The following is a 19294-nucleotide window of genomic DNA, read 5'->3' as shown; positions in this document are numbered from 1 at the left end:
TGAGCAGCAATAAAGTATGAATTATGAGGGAAAATGTTTCTTGATATACACAGGGAAAAGGTTGAAATTTGATGAGATAAAAGAAACAAAAGCAACAAATATTACAAGTACTTAAGCAGAAATGTTCTAACTTGAGATGTCCGATAATATTAGACTGCCGATATTATCGGCCAATAAGTGCTTTAAAATGTAATATCGGAAATTATCGCTATCGGTTTCAAAAAGTAAAATTTATGACTTTTTAAAACGCTGCTGTGTACACGGACGTAGGGAGAAGTACAGAGCGCCAATAAACCTTAAAGGCACTGCCTTTGCGTGCCGGCCCAGTCACATAATATATACGGCTTTTCACACACACAAGTGAATGCAATGCATACTTGGTCAACAGCCATACAGGTCATACTGAGGGTGGCCGTATAAACAACTTTAACACTGTTGCAAATATACGCCACACTGTGAACCCACACCAGACAAGAATGACAAACACATTTCGGGAGAACATCCGCACCGTAACACAACATGAACACAACAGAACAAATGCCCAGAACCCCTTGCAGCACTAACTCTTCCAAGACGCCACAATATACACCCCCCGCTACCCCCTACCACCCCCCCCCCCCCACACACACCTCAACCCCGCCCACCTCAACCTCCTCATGCTCTCTCAGGGAGAGCATGTCCCAAATTCCAAGCTGCTGTTTTGAGGCATGTTAAAAAAAATAATGCACTTTGTGACTTCAATAATAAATATGGCAGTGCCATGTTGGCATTTTTTTTTGCATAACTTGAGTTGATTTATTTTGGAAAACCTTGTTACATTGGTTAATGCATCCAGCAGGGCATCACACAAAATTAGGCATAACAATGTGTTAATTCCACGACTGTATACATCAGAATCGGTAATTAAGTGTTGGACAATATCGGAATATCGGATATCGGCAAAAAAGCCATTATCGGACATCTCTAGTTCTAACTATAGTTTGTACAAAATATCTACATTTACAAGAATCAAATCGAATTTTAAACTTGCAGTTATATCAAAATAAAAGAAAACTTGTTAACATATTTCCAGTTGAAAAAACACGTTAACATGAGAATAAAGTAGTAGAGTTTTGGAGGCAATAATCTCAATATAACAAGAATATGTCAACATTTTACAAAAACAATTATTTAGAGCAGTGTTTTTCAACCACTGTGCCGCGGCACACTAGTGTGCCGTGAGATACAGTGTTGTGCATGTGCCATGGGAGATTATGTAATGTCACCTAATTCGGTTAAAAATATTTTTTGCTAACCAGTAATTATGATTCGCAAATGTGTCGTTGTTGAGTGTCTGTGCTGTCTAGAGCCCAGCAGAGTAACCGTGTAATACTCTTCCATATCAGTAGGTGGCAGCAGGTAGCTAATTGCTTTGTAGATGTCAGGAACATGGTTTGTCATGAACACAATATGCGGTAGGCAGCGTGTGGGTACAAGGTATCTAACACTTCAACCAAAAATAAACAAAAGGCGAGTGCCGCTAAGAAAAGGCATTGAAGCTTAGGGAAGGCTATGCAAAATGAAACTAAAACTGAACTGGCTGCAAAGTAAACAAAAACAGAATGCTGGACGACAGCAAAGACTTACAGCATGTGGAGCAGATGACGTCCACAAAGTACATCCGTACATGACATGACAATCAACAATGTCCCCACGAGAAAGGGTAGCGTCCGCACAACTTAAACAGTCTTGATTGCAAAAACAAAGCAGGTGCGGGGAATAGCGTTCAAGGAAGACATGAAACTGCTACAGGAAAATACCAACAAAAGAGGAAAAGTCACCAAAATAGGAGCGCAAGACAAGAACTAAAACCCTACACACAGGAAAACACCAAAAAACTCAAAATAAGTCAGGGCGTGATGTGACAGGTGGTGACAGTACACCTACTTTGAGACAAGAGCTATATTGATGCATGCTTGGTTATTGTTTGAATTAATATCCAACAATTGCGAGAACGACTTTTTATTGTCAATATCGGCTGCTGAGTTTCATTTATTAATGTTTTCTGCTGGTGGTGTGCCTCAGAATTTTTTCAATGAAAAAAATGTGCTAGGGCTCAGAAAAGGTTGAAAAACACTGATTTAGAGGTTAGATAGAAGTTGAAACTTACAATAGTAATCACACGCAAAAGATTAAGAATATCACTAAAATAATAGGACGATATTTCCTAATAGTCGTGACTTTATTGATAGTTTTTTTCTCAGTGAGAAGATAGCCTATGTTATATCTCATGGCTCATCCTGCTGTACACACACACAGACAAACAAACGCACACATGCACATGCACACAAACAATGATGTGATGTTTATGATGGGACGGGCATGTCACGACATGTCGGGACTAAATGTGAAGAATGGAAAAACCTTGAATGCTGCATGATAACTGATGAGCACACACAAGTCACATGACACACTAATGACACACGCTAACAAGTAATTTCCTTAATTTCCTTGTTTGAACATAACTGACGTCATTTCCGGATGTCTTTTGTTCTTTCGATAGGACAGGGATATTCAACTAATTTGTTTTGGGGGCCATATTTCCAGAAAGCAAAGGACCGGAGCGCTGGACTCCAACATTTGGTCTTATTTTGTATATTCCATAGAACCAGTGTCCTCTACAGTAAACATTTTATTCTGGCCTATATATTTTATCAGAGTTACAGGAGTGCTGTGCTGTTTCTAAGACCTTCTGCAAAAAAAGCTAATCAAAGATCATATCTAAGACAACGCTCAAATGTTTTTTTAAGATTCTGCTGCAAAAATGTGAGTTTTAAAAGGTTTTTAAACTGAACTTGTGGGCCATCAGTTGAATAGCCCAAGCTGTGAAAAAGAGAGGACCTAAAGTGGAACCCTGAGGAACACCTCTGGTACAACTAAAGAAGTTGAACAAATGACCTAACAACCTACAGCGACATTTCCGTTACATCAATCACATTAAGAAAAACGTGTGCAACTGCCAAAAAAGAGAGGACTTAAGGCGGTGCCTTGAGGAACACCTCAGTTATGTAAATCACAAGCTTGGACCCCAGTGTTCTGTTTGCTAGCAAGATTACAATGTTAATACAAGTTTTGAACTGAACTTGGGGGCTGTTATGGTGTCATTCCAGGGCCCGATTTGGCCCCCTGGGCTGGCAGTTGAATAGTATTGTTTTTAACTTTGTGAAGCACTTTGCGTTGCATTTCTTTAATGTAAATGGTAAATGGGTTATACTTTTTAGCGCTTTTCTACCTTCAAGGTACTCAAAGCGCTTTGACACTATTTCCACATTCACCCATTCACACACACACATTCACACACTGATGGCGGGAGCTGCCATGCAAGGCCCTAACCACGACCCATCAGGAGCAAGGGTGAAGTGTCTTGCTCAAGGACACAACGGACGTGACAAGGTTGGTAGAAGGTGGGGATGGAATCAGGAACCGTCAGGTTGCTGGCATGGCCACTCTGCCAAACGCGCCACGCCGTCCCCATGATTGGTAAATTGGTACAGAGATGGTTGTCCTTCTGGAAGGTTGTCCTCTCTCCACAGAGGAATGGAGCTTTCCGATTCATCACTCATGGACGTCCGAGTGCAACATTAACAACCATAAAAATTCCTGTTGTTAAACGACGGAGAGGCAGGCTACCAAAGGTAAATATTGTACAATATTATTACATTATTTAATAAAACTACTGTAATTGCTTGTACTACATACATTGATTTTTAAACAATATTTCTTATCTAAAAGCTTGTTTTTCTTTTTAAAAGGCATGCAACATGATGCCATTGTGGTGTTTTGGGGTGGGCCAAGCAAGGATTAAATTGATTGCGATGGATGGCGCCTATTTGAGATATGAGTGTTTTGAGTTGGAACCAATTGAGCCCGTAAGTTGATGTATTTCAATCCAACTAGGCTAGTAGTGGGCCTTATCCGTGACAACAATGACATGGACTACAGGGAGGGGATGAAACATCTGGTTGACTGGTGCAGAACCAACAACCTGGTCCCGAATGTCAACAAGACCAAGGAGATCGTGGACTTCAGAAAGCACCAGTCCAGCCACGCTCCACTCTTCATCAACAGCACAGCGGTGGAGATAGTAAGCAGCACCAAGTTCCTGGGGGTGCAGATAACTGACAATATAACCTGGTCCCTACACACCGAAGCTCTTGTAAAAAGAGCTCAGCAGCGCATGCACATTTTGCGTCGGATGAAAAGAGCACAGCTCCCTCCCCCCATTCTCACCACATTCCACAGAGGCACTATAGAGAGCCTGCTGACCAACAACATCTCTGTCTGGACTGGAGCCTGCAATGCCTCAGACTGGAAGTCTCTCCAGAGAGTGGTGAGGACGGCGGAAAAGATCATCAGGACTCCTCTTCCTCTTATCCAGGAGATCGCAAAAAGCCGCTGCCTGACCAGGGCTCAGAAAATCTGCAAGGACTCCTCCCACCCCCACCAAGGACTGTTTTCACTGCTGGACTCTAGAAAGAGGTTTCGCAGCCTCCGAAGCAGAACCTCCAGGTTCTGTAACAGCTTCTTCCCTCAGGCCGTAAGACTCTTGAACGCATTATAATTAAATTATCCCCTCAACTCCCCCCAAAATGGATTAACTTGCTGGAATAAAAAAGACAATATAACATACATCCACAAACGTGGACGCATGTGAAAAAGTGCAATATATTTATCTGTACAGTAATCTATTTATTTATATATATATTTATATATATTTTTATTTTATATATATATTTATATATTATTTATATATATTTATTTATTCATATATGCACCTTATTGCTTTTTTATCCTGCACTACCATGAGCTTATGTAACGAAATTTCGTTCTTATCTGTGCTGTAAAGTTAAAATTTGAATGACAATAAAAAGAAAGTCTAAGTCTAAGTCTAAGTCTAGACAGTCATTATTGTGTCAATACCTGGCAACACAAGCGAGTACACCTCAGAGTGAGCAAGTCCAAATTCTGTTTAAAAGGGTGAATATTTAATGTAGGGTTGTCCTGATACCAATATTTTGGTATCGGTACTGTTGCCAAAATGTATTTTGATACTTTTCTAAATAAAGAGACCACAAAAAATGGCACTATTGGCTAAATAAGATAGTGAACACACTAGACAACTTGTCTTTTAGTAGTAAGAAAACAAACAAAGACTCCTAATTAGTCTGGTGACGTATACAGTAACATATTGTGTCATTTAGATTCAAGATTAAAGATGATTCAAAATTCAAGATGATTTATTGTCAGTTCTTAACATGCACAAGACACATAAGAACTGAAAAGCATATTTTCGGCACAGTCCCACTAAGAGCAAACATACGTTACAGGGAGACAAGACAAGACCGCCGACGGCGCAGCCATTTTTACGGCGCTCCTTAAAAAAAGGTGACAAAAAGGTGATATAGGAAATGGGGGGAGAGTAAAAAAAACATCAGTCAAAGGCTGAATCCACACATTTATCAAACTGTTGTCATTTTTGACAAAATGTATGAAAAGAGCTTTATAAATAAAGTCTGATTGATTGATATGAAACAGTTCTTGTATTGGATCTTGTAAGGTGTGTGCAGGTGCGTGAACCCCAATGAAATGGCCAGTGAGTGTACTCTCACCACCCGAAGAAACCATTTAATGTCTCAAGCAATTAACACCGCACAGGAAATGAGCCTTGTCATCTAGTTCTGCAGCACGAGCTGAGTTGATCCGAAATGATTTGCAATATAGAGCCTGGGCCAGCGGGGTGACGTCATAATTTCCATGTATTTCTTTCCTTCTTGCCCAGCAGACACTTGTGGTGCGCGCACACGCAACAGTGTTTCGTCAAGCGTGTGCACACGCAGTAAACACAGACGGGGAACCTTGCACATGATCAGCACCGCCTGCTTACAATGACATCATCTCTGGCATGCACACATAACACACACACAATGAGAGTGTGTGTATGTGTAGGCAGAGACTCTAAAGCTATCCTTCAACATGTTTGTTTTTGTGCGTGTCATCCCAACTCACCTTCCTCTTCACAAACTGGAAGGGAGAGCACTTCTTGAAGGAAAACGCTGACTTCTCTCCTCCAACTGCACCTGCTCCTCCTCCTCCACCGCCTCCTCCTCCTCCTCCTCTGTTGACCAGCTTCATGGCCGACACTGGCACCCCACTTGCCTCCGTAGATCCCAGTGTGACGGGCGGAGAGACTGACACAGAAAGCGCAGGGTTAGGGCATGAGGGAATGTCGTGAAATCCGGGGATGAGTGAGATGCGACTGCGCTGCGCGTGTGGAAGAGAGCGAATGCGAGGAGGAGGTGGTGAAGGAGGCAGATGGACCAAAATTCAAGAGGGAGAGAGAAAGAGAGGGTGACAAAGAAGGGAAGGCGGGACTCTTGAATGCATTATCGTCCCCCTAAAAAGGTGTGTGATGTAAGTTTGTTCCAAAAGTTTGTGTCTTTTGTTTGTGTCGGCATCATACGGCCAAGCCAGTGGTCGGCAACCCAAAGCGTCGAAAGAGCCATCCATCCATCCATTTTCTACCGCTTATTCCCTTTGGGGTCGCGGGGGGCGCTGGAGCCTATCTCAGCTACAATCGGGCGGAAGGCGGGGTACACCCTGGACAAGTCGCCACCTCATCACAGGGCCAACACAGATAGACAGACAACATTCACACTCACATCCACACACTAGGGCCAATTTAGTGTTGCCAAATACAAAAAACAATCTGTCTGGAGCCTCAAAAAATGAAAAGCCATATATAAGTCTTATAATGAAGGCAACACAGGACGTAAGTGTCTATATTAGCCTACTATCAAAATGACTATGTGTCGCAGGCTGAAGCAAATCTTCGTTGACAGAAATGCTGAAATGAGGGATATACGATAATGGCTTTTTGCCGATATCCGATATTCCGATATTGTCCGACTCTTTAATTACCAATACCGATATCAACCGATACCGATATCAACCGATATATGCAGTCGTGGAATGAACACATTATTATGCCTAATTTGGACAACCAGGTATGGTGACGATAAGGTACTTTTAAAAAAAATTTATAAAATAAGATAAATAAATTAAAAACATTTTCTTGAATAAAAAAGAAAGTAAAACAATATAAAGACAGTTACATAGAAACTAGTAATTAATGAAAATTAGTCAAATTAACTGTTAAAGGTTAGTACTATTAGTGGACCAGCAGCACGCACAATCATGTGTGCTTACAGACTGTATCCCTTGCAGACTGTATTGATACATATATATATATATAATGTAGGAACCAGAATATTAATAACAGAAAGAAGCAACCCTTTTGTGTGAATGAGTGTGAATGGGGGAGGGAGGTTTTTTGGGTTGGTGCACTAATTGTAAGTATATCTTGTGTTTGTATGTTGATTTAATAAAAAAACAAAAAAAAAAACAAAAAAAAAACGATACCGATAATAAAAAAAACGATACCGATAATTGTCGATATTACATTTTAACGCATTCATCGGCCGATATTATCGGACATCTCTAGTTGAAATGTAATATTTATTCTACACATTTTTACAACATTAGAAACCATTAGTAAATCAGAGGCTACTCAGAAGGTGAGATAACTCCTGGAAATTATTGGCTTTTAATGACCAAAGGTATAGATGTGTGTGTCCAAGTTAAAGGAAACAGCAGGCTGTCTTCTTTTAGTAGATTTATTCCAATCTTTGGCAAGCTAGGTAACGTTTGCTGTGGTCTGGAACAACATGACACACAAACAACTATCTGAAATGCAGCCAAAATTACATACAGATAATGTGTCATGAGACATGCAAAACTAAATTATATACAAAAGAGGATAAAAGTAAGGGAAATTAAATGAGCTCAAATATACCTACAGATGAGGCATAATGATGCAATATGGACATGCAGCTAGCCTAAATGGCCTGATTAGCACTCCAGCAAGTCAATAACATCTACAAAGCGCACCATTGTGCATTCACGCACAGCATAAAACGTTTGGTGGACAAAATGAGACAAAGAAAGAGCGGAAGATTTTACATGTAAACAAACTGTTGCGTCACAGTCCGAAATTAGTAGGACAAAACGATGTTCACCAAATACTCATATTAAACATATTAAACAGTGGGCTTTTTAACAATTGTGAAGGTTTGTGTCATGTTCGTCCTCAAACAAAAAACATACTAAAACAAAAAAATTATTTTCCCCCCATCCTTTTCCAATTTCAAACCTTTTTTAAAAATGCTCCAGGGAGCCACTAGGGCGGCGCTAAAGAACCGCATGTGGCGAACAATCTACTATTAGTACATAGAGCGGTAAAAGCTTAAAGTCACAGTTAGTAAAATGCATACTTTAACCTAACAACTTCCAATCATGGGAATGGTACCCTGGCAAGTATCAAGCAGAATAGCATTGTCATGTCTGTGTAATCATGTTTTGTTTTAAGTCATGTTTTGTTTAGTTTCTGGCTTTTCACTCCCTTGTCTTGTTTGCATGATTACCCATTAGTTTAACCTGTTCCACGTTTGGACTCATTGTGCACTCTTGTTTGTCACCATAGCAACCATTAGTTTTCACCTGTCACGTCACGCACCTGTTTCACGTTTTGAGTCACGCACCTGCTTTCACTAATCATGTCCATAGTATTTAAGTTCATTCATTTTCTGTTGTTCGGCTTGACGACATCCCCGCATTTATGCCCCCTGTCACACTCTGTCCACCTCTGCGCACTTCATGTCCATGTCAAGTAAGTTTTTGTTTATTAAGCCAGAGTTAGTGTTTTGTTTAATTGTTCATAGTTTCTGCCAATGTGCAAGTTTTGTGTTTATAGTCTAGTTTTGTACCTCCGCCCCTGTGCGCGCTTTTCGTTTATTCCTTTTTTGATAGTTTAAATAAATCATGTACCCACCTTCAAGCCTTGACCAGTCCAGTTCATTTGCACCACGGGAGAACAAACCAAGCCACAGTCCTAGTCATGACAAGCATCCCCTCTGTCACCGCAGCAACCCAAGATCACGACTTGAGTGGTGTGGCGGACCAGCCAGGACCCCTCTAACGATGTGCTTGTGTCCTCTCTTTCTGAGGTGACGATAATCTGACTGCAGATGCCGTTTAATTTAGAAACAAGTAATAATTGTGTCGTAGGCGGTATAGCTCGGTTGGTAGAGTGGCCGTGCCAGCAACTTGAAGGTTCCAGGTTCGATCCCCGCTTCTGCCAACCTAGTCACTGCCGTTGTGTCCTTGGGCAAGACACTTTACCCACCTACTCCCAGTGCCACCAACACTGGTTTAAAAATGTAACTTAGATATTGGTTTTCACAATGTAAAGCGCTTTGAGTCACTAGAGAAAAGCACTATATAAATATAATTCACTTCACTTCACTCCTATAGTGACAGTGTCAGAGTCATGCGGTGTTGGTACCATGCCTTGTGACAAAAATAATAGCATTATTGCAGCAGCAACGCTAATGCAAATCAAGCCAAAAGAAAAATTGATTGTTCACATCCAAAGGACTAAAAGTGGTCTAGACAGACATCACTTTGGGTGTTCAAGTGCTGTGGTTCATCATACACTTAAAGCCACCATAGGTAATAAGTATACCTCAGCGGCGTGAGTGGTACCCTGTCTCTTTTCAACGCCGAGATGGCCTACTGCACTTTAATGGTCTGTAGAAACATGTGGACCAGTCAGGAAAGTAAAGCCTTACCTTTCTGCAGACAGGTAGATATGTTTACATTCGAGGGAAAGGATGAGATGCACCGCCTCAGTTACAGGTGCTCCGTCCCTCCTGTCAAAGGGGAGCTGGTGTGGTGTTCAGACTGTAAACAAACACACAGGAAGTGTACAAACATAATGGAGAGTCCAGCTGCAGTCATGCCACTTTATCAATGAAAGGCTCCGCAGTGAGCACATGCCGCCTCCCTCCTTCTCGCTCCCTCATCACCCCCTTGCTCATTTTTCTGCAGCAGTCCTCGTTGGCTCCTCCCCCTCTTTGCCTCATTTCTAAATTGTCTCAATGAGAAATGCTGAATGTAGCGTTTCATCTCTTTATGTTAACCCCTGACTCATAATTCAACAGCACAGGTTCAGCCATCAACATTAAGTATCTGCATTAAAAGTCTTCATAAAGCACAATTACAGGCATTAAAAAAAGCACAGACCCTTAAAAAAGCCAATTTATCTTATAATTGGAACCATATTCTAAAAAAAAAAAAAAAAAAAAAAGAACAAAAATGTGCACCAAAAAAGGAACTGGTTGTTTCTAGCTGTACACATACATCTAGTTTTTACGCAAACCTTTTTTTCTTACATATGCACACCAATTAATTAATGAAAAGTAATAAAACATACCTTATCGTACGATTTCAAAGATTACTTATAGTAATGTTTTTTCCCCACTTATACTGTAATTCTATTTACATTTTCCTTTGTTGTGATATTATCATGTAAGGGGACACACGCACACAGACACACACATACATACATACATATATATATATATATATATATATATATATATATATATATATATACTAAATTATACGTTGAACTAAAGATCTAAAACTTTTACTGTATACACAAAAGACCTATTCTACTCAAATATTGTTTACAAATCTGTCTAAATCTGTGTTTGTGAGCATTTCTTCTTTGCCAAGATAATCCATTCCATCTCACAGGTGTGGCATATACAGCATATATATACAGCATATATATATATATATATATATATATATATATATATATATATATATATATATATATATATATATATATATATATATATATATCTCAAGATGCTAATTAAACAGCACGATTATTGCACAGGTGTACCTTAGGCTGCCCACAATAAAAGGCCACCTGTGCAATAATCATGCTGTTTAATCATGCATCTTGATACATATAGAATAGAATAGAATAGAATGTACTTTATTGATCTCTGGGGGAAATTCAGCACCACAGTTCGCTCACAATAGACAAGAATAATAATAAATAATATAATATACATATTATATGTATAATATATAAATAATATAAATATATTCTACATATACTTCATATACTCTAGATTTACGTGCAGTCAAGAAGGAACATATGCATTGTACAGTCTGATGCCTGTCGGTATACTATATATGTAGTACACTATACATATATAAATGTACATATATATATTTATATGTTTGTATATATGTAATATGTATATATATATATGTATGTATATGTATATATATATATATATACCAAATTTTTCGGACTATGAGGCACACTTAAAATCTTTGCAATTTCTAAACAATCGACAGTGCGCCTTTTAACCCGGTGCGCCTAATGTACGAAATAATTCTGGTTGTGCTTACCGACTTCGAAGCTATTTTATTTGGTACATGGTGTAATGATAACAAGGGTGACCAGTAGAGGGGGGGGGGGTTACCCACATATGCGGTCCTCTCCAAGGTTTCTCATAGTCATTCACATCGACGTCCCACTGGGGTGAGTTTTTCCTTGCCCGTATGTGGGCTTTGTACCGAGGATGTCGTTGTGGCTTGTGCAGCCCTTTGAGACACTTTTGATTTAGGGCTATATAAATAAATATTGATTGATTGATTGATAGACGACAGTCACACAAGAGATACGTGTGGACTGCATGACAGCGAACACCAAAACTTGAAATGTTCCATTGAGAATTGATTACACACGGTGCTCAAAAATCTGTTAAAATGTTTTAGTACGACTTTGGTGAGCTATGAAGCCGCATCGCTTGATGGATTATCGGAGCATTACGGCTACCATAACTTTAACATACGAGTATTATTATGGTGTGCGTATAAGGACCGCAAAATGGCACACAAGAAAGTGTTTTCAATTTAGAAAAAAATCATAATATGACCCCCTTAATGGGCCTTATAATCCGGTGTGTCTTTTGTATGAAAATAGACCCGCTCATCGTCAGTGTGCCTTATAATCTGGTGCGCCCTGTGGTTCGAAAAATACGGTGTGTATGTAGGTATGTATGTGTATAAATACAGATACATATACTGTATATGTATATATACACACATATACACTATATTGCCAAAAGTATTTGGCCACCCATCCAAATGATGAGAATCAGGTGCCCTAATCACTTGGCCCGGTGTATAAAGTCAAGCACTTAGGCATGGAGACTGTTTCTACAAACATTTGTAAAAGAATGGGCCGCTCTCAGTGATTTCCAGCGTGGAACTGTCATAGGATGCTCCCTGTGCAACAAATCCAGTTGTGAAATGTCCTCGCTCCTAAATATTCTAAAGTCAACTTTATTATAAGAAAAGTGAAGAGTTTGGGAACAACAGCAAGTCAGCCATCAAACTGACGGAGAGGGCTCAGCGGATGCTGAAGCGCATAGTGTAAAGACTTTCTGCACAGTCGGTTGCTACAGAGCTCCAAACTTCATGTGACCTTCCCATTAGCCCACGTACAGTACGCAGAGAGCTTCATGGAATGGGTTTCCATGGTCGCCAGCTGCATGTAAGCCATACATCACCAAGTCCAACGCAAAGCGTGGGATGCAGTGGTGTAAAGCACGTTGCCACTGGACTCTAGAGCAGTGGAGACGCGTTCTCTGGAGTGATGAATCATGCTTTTCCATCTGGCAATCTGATTGACCAGTCTGGGTTTGGAGGTTGCCAGGAGAACGCTACATATCGGACTGCATTGTGCCGAGTGTGAAATTTGGTGGAGGAGGAATTATGGTGTGGGGTTGTTTTTCAGGAGTTGGGCTTGGCTCCTTAGTTCCAGTGAAAGAAACTTTGAATGCTCCAGGATACCAAAACATTTTGGACAATTCCATGGGATGGCACTTCAAGTTCATATGTGAGTAAAGGCAGGTGGCCAAATACTTTTGGCAATATAGTGTATATGTCCCCACAATTTCCCCCGCTGTCCTGTTTTTTTCTTTCTTTCTATCCCGTCCTGTTCCGATTCGGCTGCGCCAAGAGTAAATATATCCAATCATTTAATAAAGTCAAGTACAAATAAGGCAACAAGAGAAGTATCCCACACGTCTCTTTTGTAGAGAAAATCTGTACAGCAGATATGAGCATCTACATCAACCATATGATTTGCCAGAGTGGCCGGACAAGACAGATTTAAAAAGATAAAAGCCCAAGGGCCGTAGTTTGGGACGCCTGGTTTAAACTATTAAAAATAAAACCATTAAGGCAAAATGGGGTATTATTCTATAACATACAATTCCGCCGACTCGAGTCAATACACAGCAGGGGAACGGTGACTCGGCATTGTTCCCTATAATCACAATCAGCAGTGACTCAGCTGTAATAACACAGCAGCCAGCCGAATTGAAAACTCTATTTGTATCCAAGATGAACAAGCTGATGGTTTGAATGACAAGCACAAACACACAAAGACGTCATATAAAAGACGACCCAGCGAGCCAACAATAGAAAAGGCTGCATTAGCTCCAAGCATTTGAACGCTATTCAATGAAACCATCTCTTCATAGAGCTAAAAGCTTCTCAATTCTGACAACACTCAAATATAGCCGGCAGATCTGTGGCTCCATAAATTATTCTGGGATCTCAAGCCAAAGATGCTCAGAATTCAAAAGGAGTGTGATAAATAATTCATAGGACTGTTGCTTAAATGGTTCACAGCACTGTCAAACTCAACTCCCGCTAAATCTCCCATGCCGCAAAGTATCACACACACACACACACCCTTCAAAACAAACCTCCAACCGCGACATGCCATGTGGGGGCCGCTGTTAACATGCATCCTGGTGCTCATTATTTACCCGAGAATATGCACGGAGCGCACTGGACGTTTGAGAACTTTTAATTGAAAGCCAAGTGGGGCTCTTCTTGCTGCAGTGATGGTCAGGCTGTGATTTACACTGGCGGTCTCACTCTGCTAATGAGCTCCACTGGGCATGTTTGGATGGTAAGCCAAAGGAAAGAAATTAATCCTTCACATGCCAGTTTACAGAGAGACTAATCTCTGGTAGAAACAAAGACTAAACCATTGCGTCCACACAAAAACAGCTATGCAGGCCGTCAGGTGCATGCCAGAGCAACAGAAGAGGCCCTGACCTTATAAATCAGGAACATTTTGTGGGAGAGTAGGCATGCACGATATTCATTTTTCAAGCCGATACCGATAACTTTCCTACTTTGCAAGACCGATGCCAATATTCTTTTTTTTTTTTTTTTAAATGTAGATTTGACTGTAGTTTGTGCTCACTGAGAGGCAAAGAAGACTACCTGTGATGTGTCTTAACTAGTGTTGTCCCCTACCGGTACCAAAATGTATTTTGATAATTTTCAGGTTTTTTCGTTACTTTTCTAAATAAAGGGCACCACAAAAAAATTGCATTATTGGCTTTATTTTAACCAAAAATCTTAGGGTACAATAAACATATGTTTCTTATTGGAGGTAAGTCCTTAAATAAAATAGTGAACATACAAGACAACTTGTCTTTTAGTAGTAAGTAAGCAAACAAAGGCTCCTAATTTAGCTGCTGACATATGCAGTAACATATTGTCATTTTCCATTCCATTATTTTGTCAAAATTATTAAGGACAAGTGGTAGAAAATGAATTATTAATTTACTGTTAATATCTGTTTATTGTCTCTTTAACCTGTTCTATCTACACTTCCTGAGTTTATAAACATAATATAAATTTTAAAAAAAACATAAAAAATATCGACCTAATAATAGTAGTATCGACTAGATACGCTCCTGTACTTGGTATCATTACAGTGGATGTCAGGTGTAAATCCACCCATGGCGTTTGTTTACATTCAGGAACGACGTCATTAGCGGTGACGCCGGTGAACTACGGTGTGTAGTGAAGCATGTTTAGCTATTCCTCGTCCTGCAGGGATGATACTCGTAAGAAACCTACTTTATTTGTCGCCATGGAGGCGAGGATTAATGATTTAGAAGTAGCTACAACACTGCAGACAGGGGCTGGACTTTAGCCGCTAGCTAGCTAGCCATGCCTTAAAGCACCTCTTCCTGAGCGCGTTTCAGTGTTATAACTTCACCTTTATCGTTAGTTTTCAAGCCAAAATGCGTCCGTTCTCCCTTTTCTGTCTACACACTGTGTCTGCTTGTAAGTACTCAGTGAGTGTGCGCTGCCGAACATGCTCGTAAAACCAACAACGACACGACATGACGACGGCGGGGGGCGGTGGACCGGTCCTTTTTAGAGGTGGTATAGTACAGAATATAATTAATTAGTATCGCGATACTATACCAATACTGGTATACCGTACAAAGCAAGTCCTAACCAAATATGACGACTAACATCACATTCATAAATCAGTCCTAATTTCCATCTGTCAGTGTGTGCATGAGTGTCTTGATCACGTCGTAATTTGCTAGAAATCAAACATCCGAAAAATAGCAGCGGCTTTTAAGTACAAACCGTGGCTACAGGTGGTCTGCTGGAAGACAGGGTCCAATGTCTTCAGCGATGATGGGGGGCGGGGTCTTCTGAATTTCAGATATTGCAGCTGTCAAGTGTACACTGATTCGGCTATATTGTTTTCTGGTACACTGCCGTCTTGCTGCTAGGGTATCAATTCAGTTTGTCCAGGTGCTTTTCTGTCACGTCTTGTCGTCCATGATTGACAATTTTGTATATGCCTTGGCGAGAATGAGGACTCAGGTGCCGAAGGGGGACAATTGACACAGGCTTCATGTAAACAGTTTTCTTTGAAATCTCTTTGAACAGAGTGATTAAAACAAAGCCACTACAGAATCTAGCTTTGATACAATAAAGTAACAAAAGACATATAGGCATAAAGCCATAAACGGAAAATCACTCAATAGAGAGGAAAAAGGCAATAGCAAAATTACACACGAATCTAATAGCAAAAAAATAACAATCTATGATTAGCTACAAAAAGGTAAATAAATCATGCAGAGGAGACAAGAAACTATAAACAGAAAGTACACTATACAAATCTGAGATAACTACAAACTAGTGATGGGTCCGGCAACACCGATGCATCGGCGCATGCGTCGAGCTCATAGAGCAAAACCCTGTGTCGGTGCGCGTACCGCTTTTAGAAAGTCACGTGACCGATCATGAGCTGTTTTGGTCACGTGACCGATACGCGAACTGTGTCGCACTGACGCCTCCTCTGTGCCCTGTGAGCGGGTCTTTTCTACAGCCTGAGAAATAATAACTAAGAAGAGAAATCGTCTAAAATGTAATACGTCGGAAAAACTATTTTTTTTTTTTTTAATAAAAATGTGTAAAAAAATAAAATTAAAAAAATTCCCAGTCCACAATCATCCACAACACGTTCTCTTAGATTGCCATGTTATGATACATGTTCACATTGTTTATTGACTGTATCTAAAAAAGATAAACATATATTTTTATTTAAATGAAGATATGGAATAATCCTAAATGAAATACAATGACTTGGAATATATTATTGTATATACTAGGCCAGGGGTCACCAACGCGGTGCCCGCGGTCACCAGGTAGCCCGTAAGGACCAGATCAGTCGCCCGCTGGCCTGTTCTAAAAATAGCTCAAAGAGCAGCACTTACCATGCAGTGAGCTGCCTCTATTTTTTAAATGTTATTTATTTACTCGCTTTGCTCGACATTTTTAATTCTAAAAGAGACAAAACTCAAATAGAATTTGAAAATAATTTAAAGACTTGGTCTTCACTTGGAATAAGCGGTAGAAAATGGATGGATGGAAGGGTCTTCACTTGTTTAAATAAATTCATTTATTTTTTACTTAGCTTCTTATTACTTTTAGAAATACAATTTTAGAGAAAAAATACAACCTTAAAAATTATTTTAGGATTTTTAAACAAATATACCTTTTTACCTTTTAAATTTCTGCCTCTTCTTTCCTGACAATTTAAATCAATATTCAAGTAAATTTATTAATTTTTTATTGTAAAGAATAATAAATATTTTAGCTTCTGTTTTTTCGACGAAGAATATTTGTGAAATATTTCTTCAAACTTACTATGATTAAAATTCAAAAAAATTATTCTGGCAAATCTAGAAAATCTGTAGAATCAAATTTAAATCTTATTTCAAAGTATTTTGAATTTCTTTTAAAATTTTTGTTCTGGAAAATCTAGAAGAAATACTGATTTGTCTTTGTTAGAAATATAGCTTGGTCCAATTTGTTAAATATTCTAACAAAGTGCAGATTGGATTTTAACCAATTTAAAACATGTCATCAAAATTCTAAAATGTATCTTAATCAGGAAAAATTACTAATGATGTTCCATAAATTCTTTTTTAAATTTTTTCAAAAAGATTCAAATTAGCTAGTTTTCCTCTTCTTTTTGTCGGTTGAATTTTGAATTTTAAAGAGTCGAAATTGAAGATAAACTATGTTTCAAAATTTTATTTACATTTTTTTCGTGTTTTTTCCTCTTTTAAACCGTTCAATTAAGTGTTTTTTTCATCATTTATTCTCTACAAAAAACCTTCCGTAAAAGGAAAAAAAAATGTACGACGGAATGACAGACAGAAATACCCATTTTTTTATATATATAAATGTATTTATTTAGCTATTCTTGTTTAAATCACACTTACGTGTAACTTACAAATGACAATATATTTATTTATTTAAGTGTGTATCAAACTGGTAGCCCTTCGCATTAATCAGTACCCAAGAAGTAGTTTTTGGTTTCAAAAAGGTTGGTGACCCCTGTACTAGGGCATAAAATCAGTGTCAGTTGAGTCAGTATATATTTTCAAGTATTTCTTGTATATATATATATATATAAAATCAGTTCAAAAATGAGTATATCCGTTCGGCCACCGTGTTCAATGGAGAAGTCTGATCTACAAAATGTGCAGGCAGCATACCCCTTCCCCTTCGAGCTGTTCTGGATGAACTGAAATGATTTTTTCCAATCATTTTGGAACTTGCAAGCGTACTTCTTCTTCTTACTCGTCGTCGCCATGTCTCTTCTTCGTTCTTCTGCTTCGACTATGCTATGTTTTTGGACATTACTACTTGCCGTGGTTTTGAAGCAATGCATGATGGGAATCCGAATGTTGTGTGTCAGTGAATTAACGTGCCGGCTGGAATAAACACACGCTGAGAAATAGCTCCGTGCCTGCCTACTTTATGGGTTATAGATAAACCTATGGAAGCCGTAGATGTTATGTGACTGGGCCGGCACGCTGTTTGTATGGAGGAAAAGCGGACGTGACGACAGGCTGTCCTCACTCAGGTGAGTGAGGACAGCATGCGGCTGTTAAGGGGTGAAGGTTTCAGGTGAGAGAGGACGCTAAAGGCAGTGCCTTCCCAATATTGTTGTCCGGGTGGAAATCGGGAGAAATTCGTGAGAATGGTTGCCCAGGGAGATTTTCGGTAGGGGCACTGAAATTCGGGAGTCTCCCGGGAAAATCGGGAGGATTGGCAAGTATGGTGGCATTAGTATAGTACCGCAATACTAAGGAATCATATTCGGTACTATACCACCTCTGAAAAATACCGGTCCCCCACCCCCCCGTCGTCGTCACGTCGTGACATTGCTGTTTTTACGAGCAGAGGAGCATGTTCGGCAGCGCACAATCACGGAGTACTTACAAGCAGACACAGTGTGTAGACAGAAAAGGTAGAACAGACGCATTTTGGCTTAAAAACTAACGATAAAGGTGAAGATATAACACTGAAACGCCCTCAGGAAGAGGTGCTTTAAGACATGGCTAGCTAGCTAGCGGCTAATGTCCATCCGCAGTCTGCGGTGTTGTACCTACTTCTAAATCACTAATCCTCGTCTCCATGGCGACAAATAAAGTACGTTTCTTACAAGTATAATCCCTGGAGGACAAGGAATAGCTAAACATGCTTCACTACACACCGTAGCTCACCGGCGTCACAATGTAAACAAATGCCATGGGTGGATCTACACCTGACATCCACTGTAATGATACCAAGTACAAGAGTGTATCTAGTCGATACTACTATGATTACATCAATATTTTTTGGCATCACAATATCTTCTTTTGTTTTTTTAAAATGTATGTTATGTTTATAAACTCAGGAAATACGTCCCTGGACACATGAGGACTTTGAATATGATCAATGTATGATCCTGTAACTACTTGGTATCGGAATGATACCCAAATTTGTGGTATCATCCAAAACTAATGTAAAGTGTCCAAACAACAGAAGAATAAGTGATTATTACATTTTAATAGAAGTGTAGATAGAACATATTATAAGAGAAAGTAAGCAGATATTAACAGTAAATGAACAAGTAGATTAATAATTCATTTTC

The 19294-nt window shown here is 39.5% G+C and overlaps 1 protein-coding gene across 1 annotated transcript in view; it reads right to left on the bottom strand.

Moving 5' to 3' along the window:
• The window catches only part of sgk1 (serum/glucocorticoid regulated kinase 1), an 85300-nt gene extending 79080 nt beyond the window's left edge, over positions 1-6220 (bottom strand). Inside the window, exon 1 of the mRNA XM_061929769.2 lies at positions 6046-6220. Coding sequence (XP_061785753.2) covers positions 6046-6171 — 126 coding nt within the window. The 5' untranslated portion in view covers positions 6172-6220. The remainder of the gene's footprint in view (positions 1-6045) is intronic.
• Positions 6221-19294: the final 13074 nt, after the last annotated feature.

This window comes from Nerophis lumbriciformis, linkage group LG34 (genome assembly GCF_033978685.3).
Source record: "Nerophis lumbriciformis linkage group LG34, RoL_Nlum_v2.1, whole genome shotgun sequence".
Taxonomy (NCBI): domain Eukaryota; kingdom Metazoa; phylum Chordata; class Actinopteri; order Syngnathiformes; family Syngnathidae; genus Nerophis; species Nerophis lumbriciformis.
The sequence above is the reverse complement of the archived record's forward strand: the minus strand, read 5'-3'. Positions and strand labels throughout refer to the sequence as shown.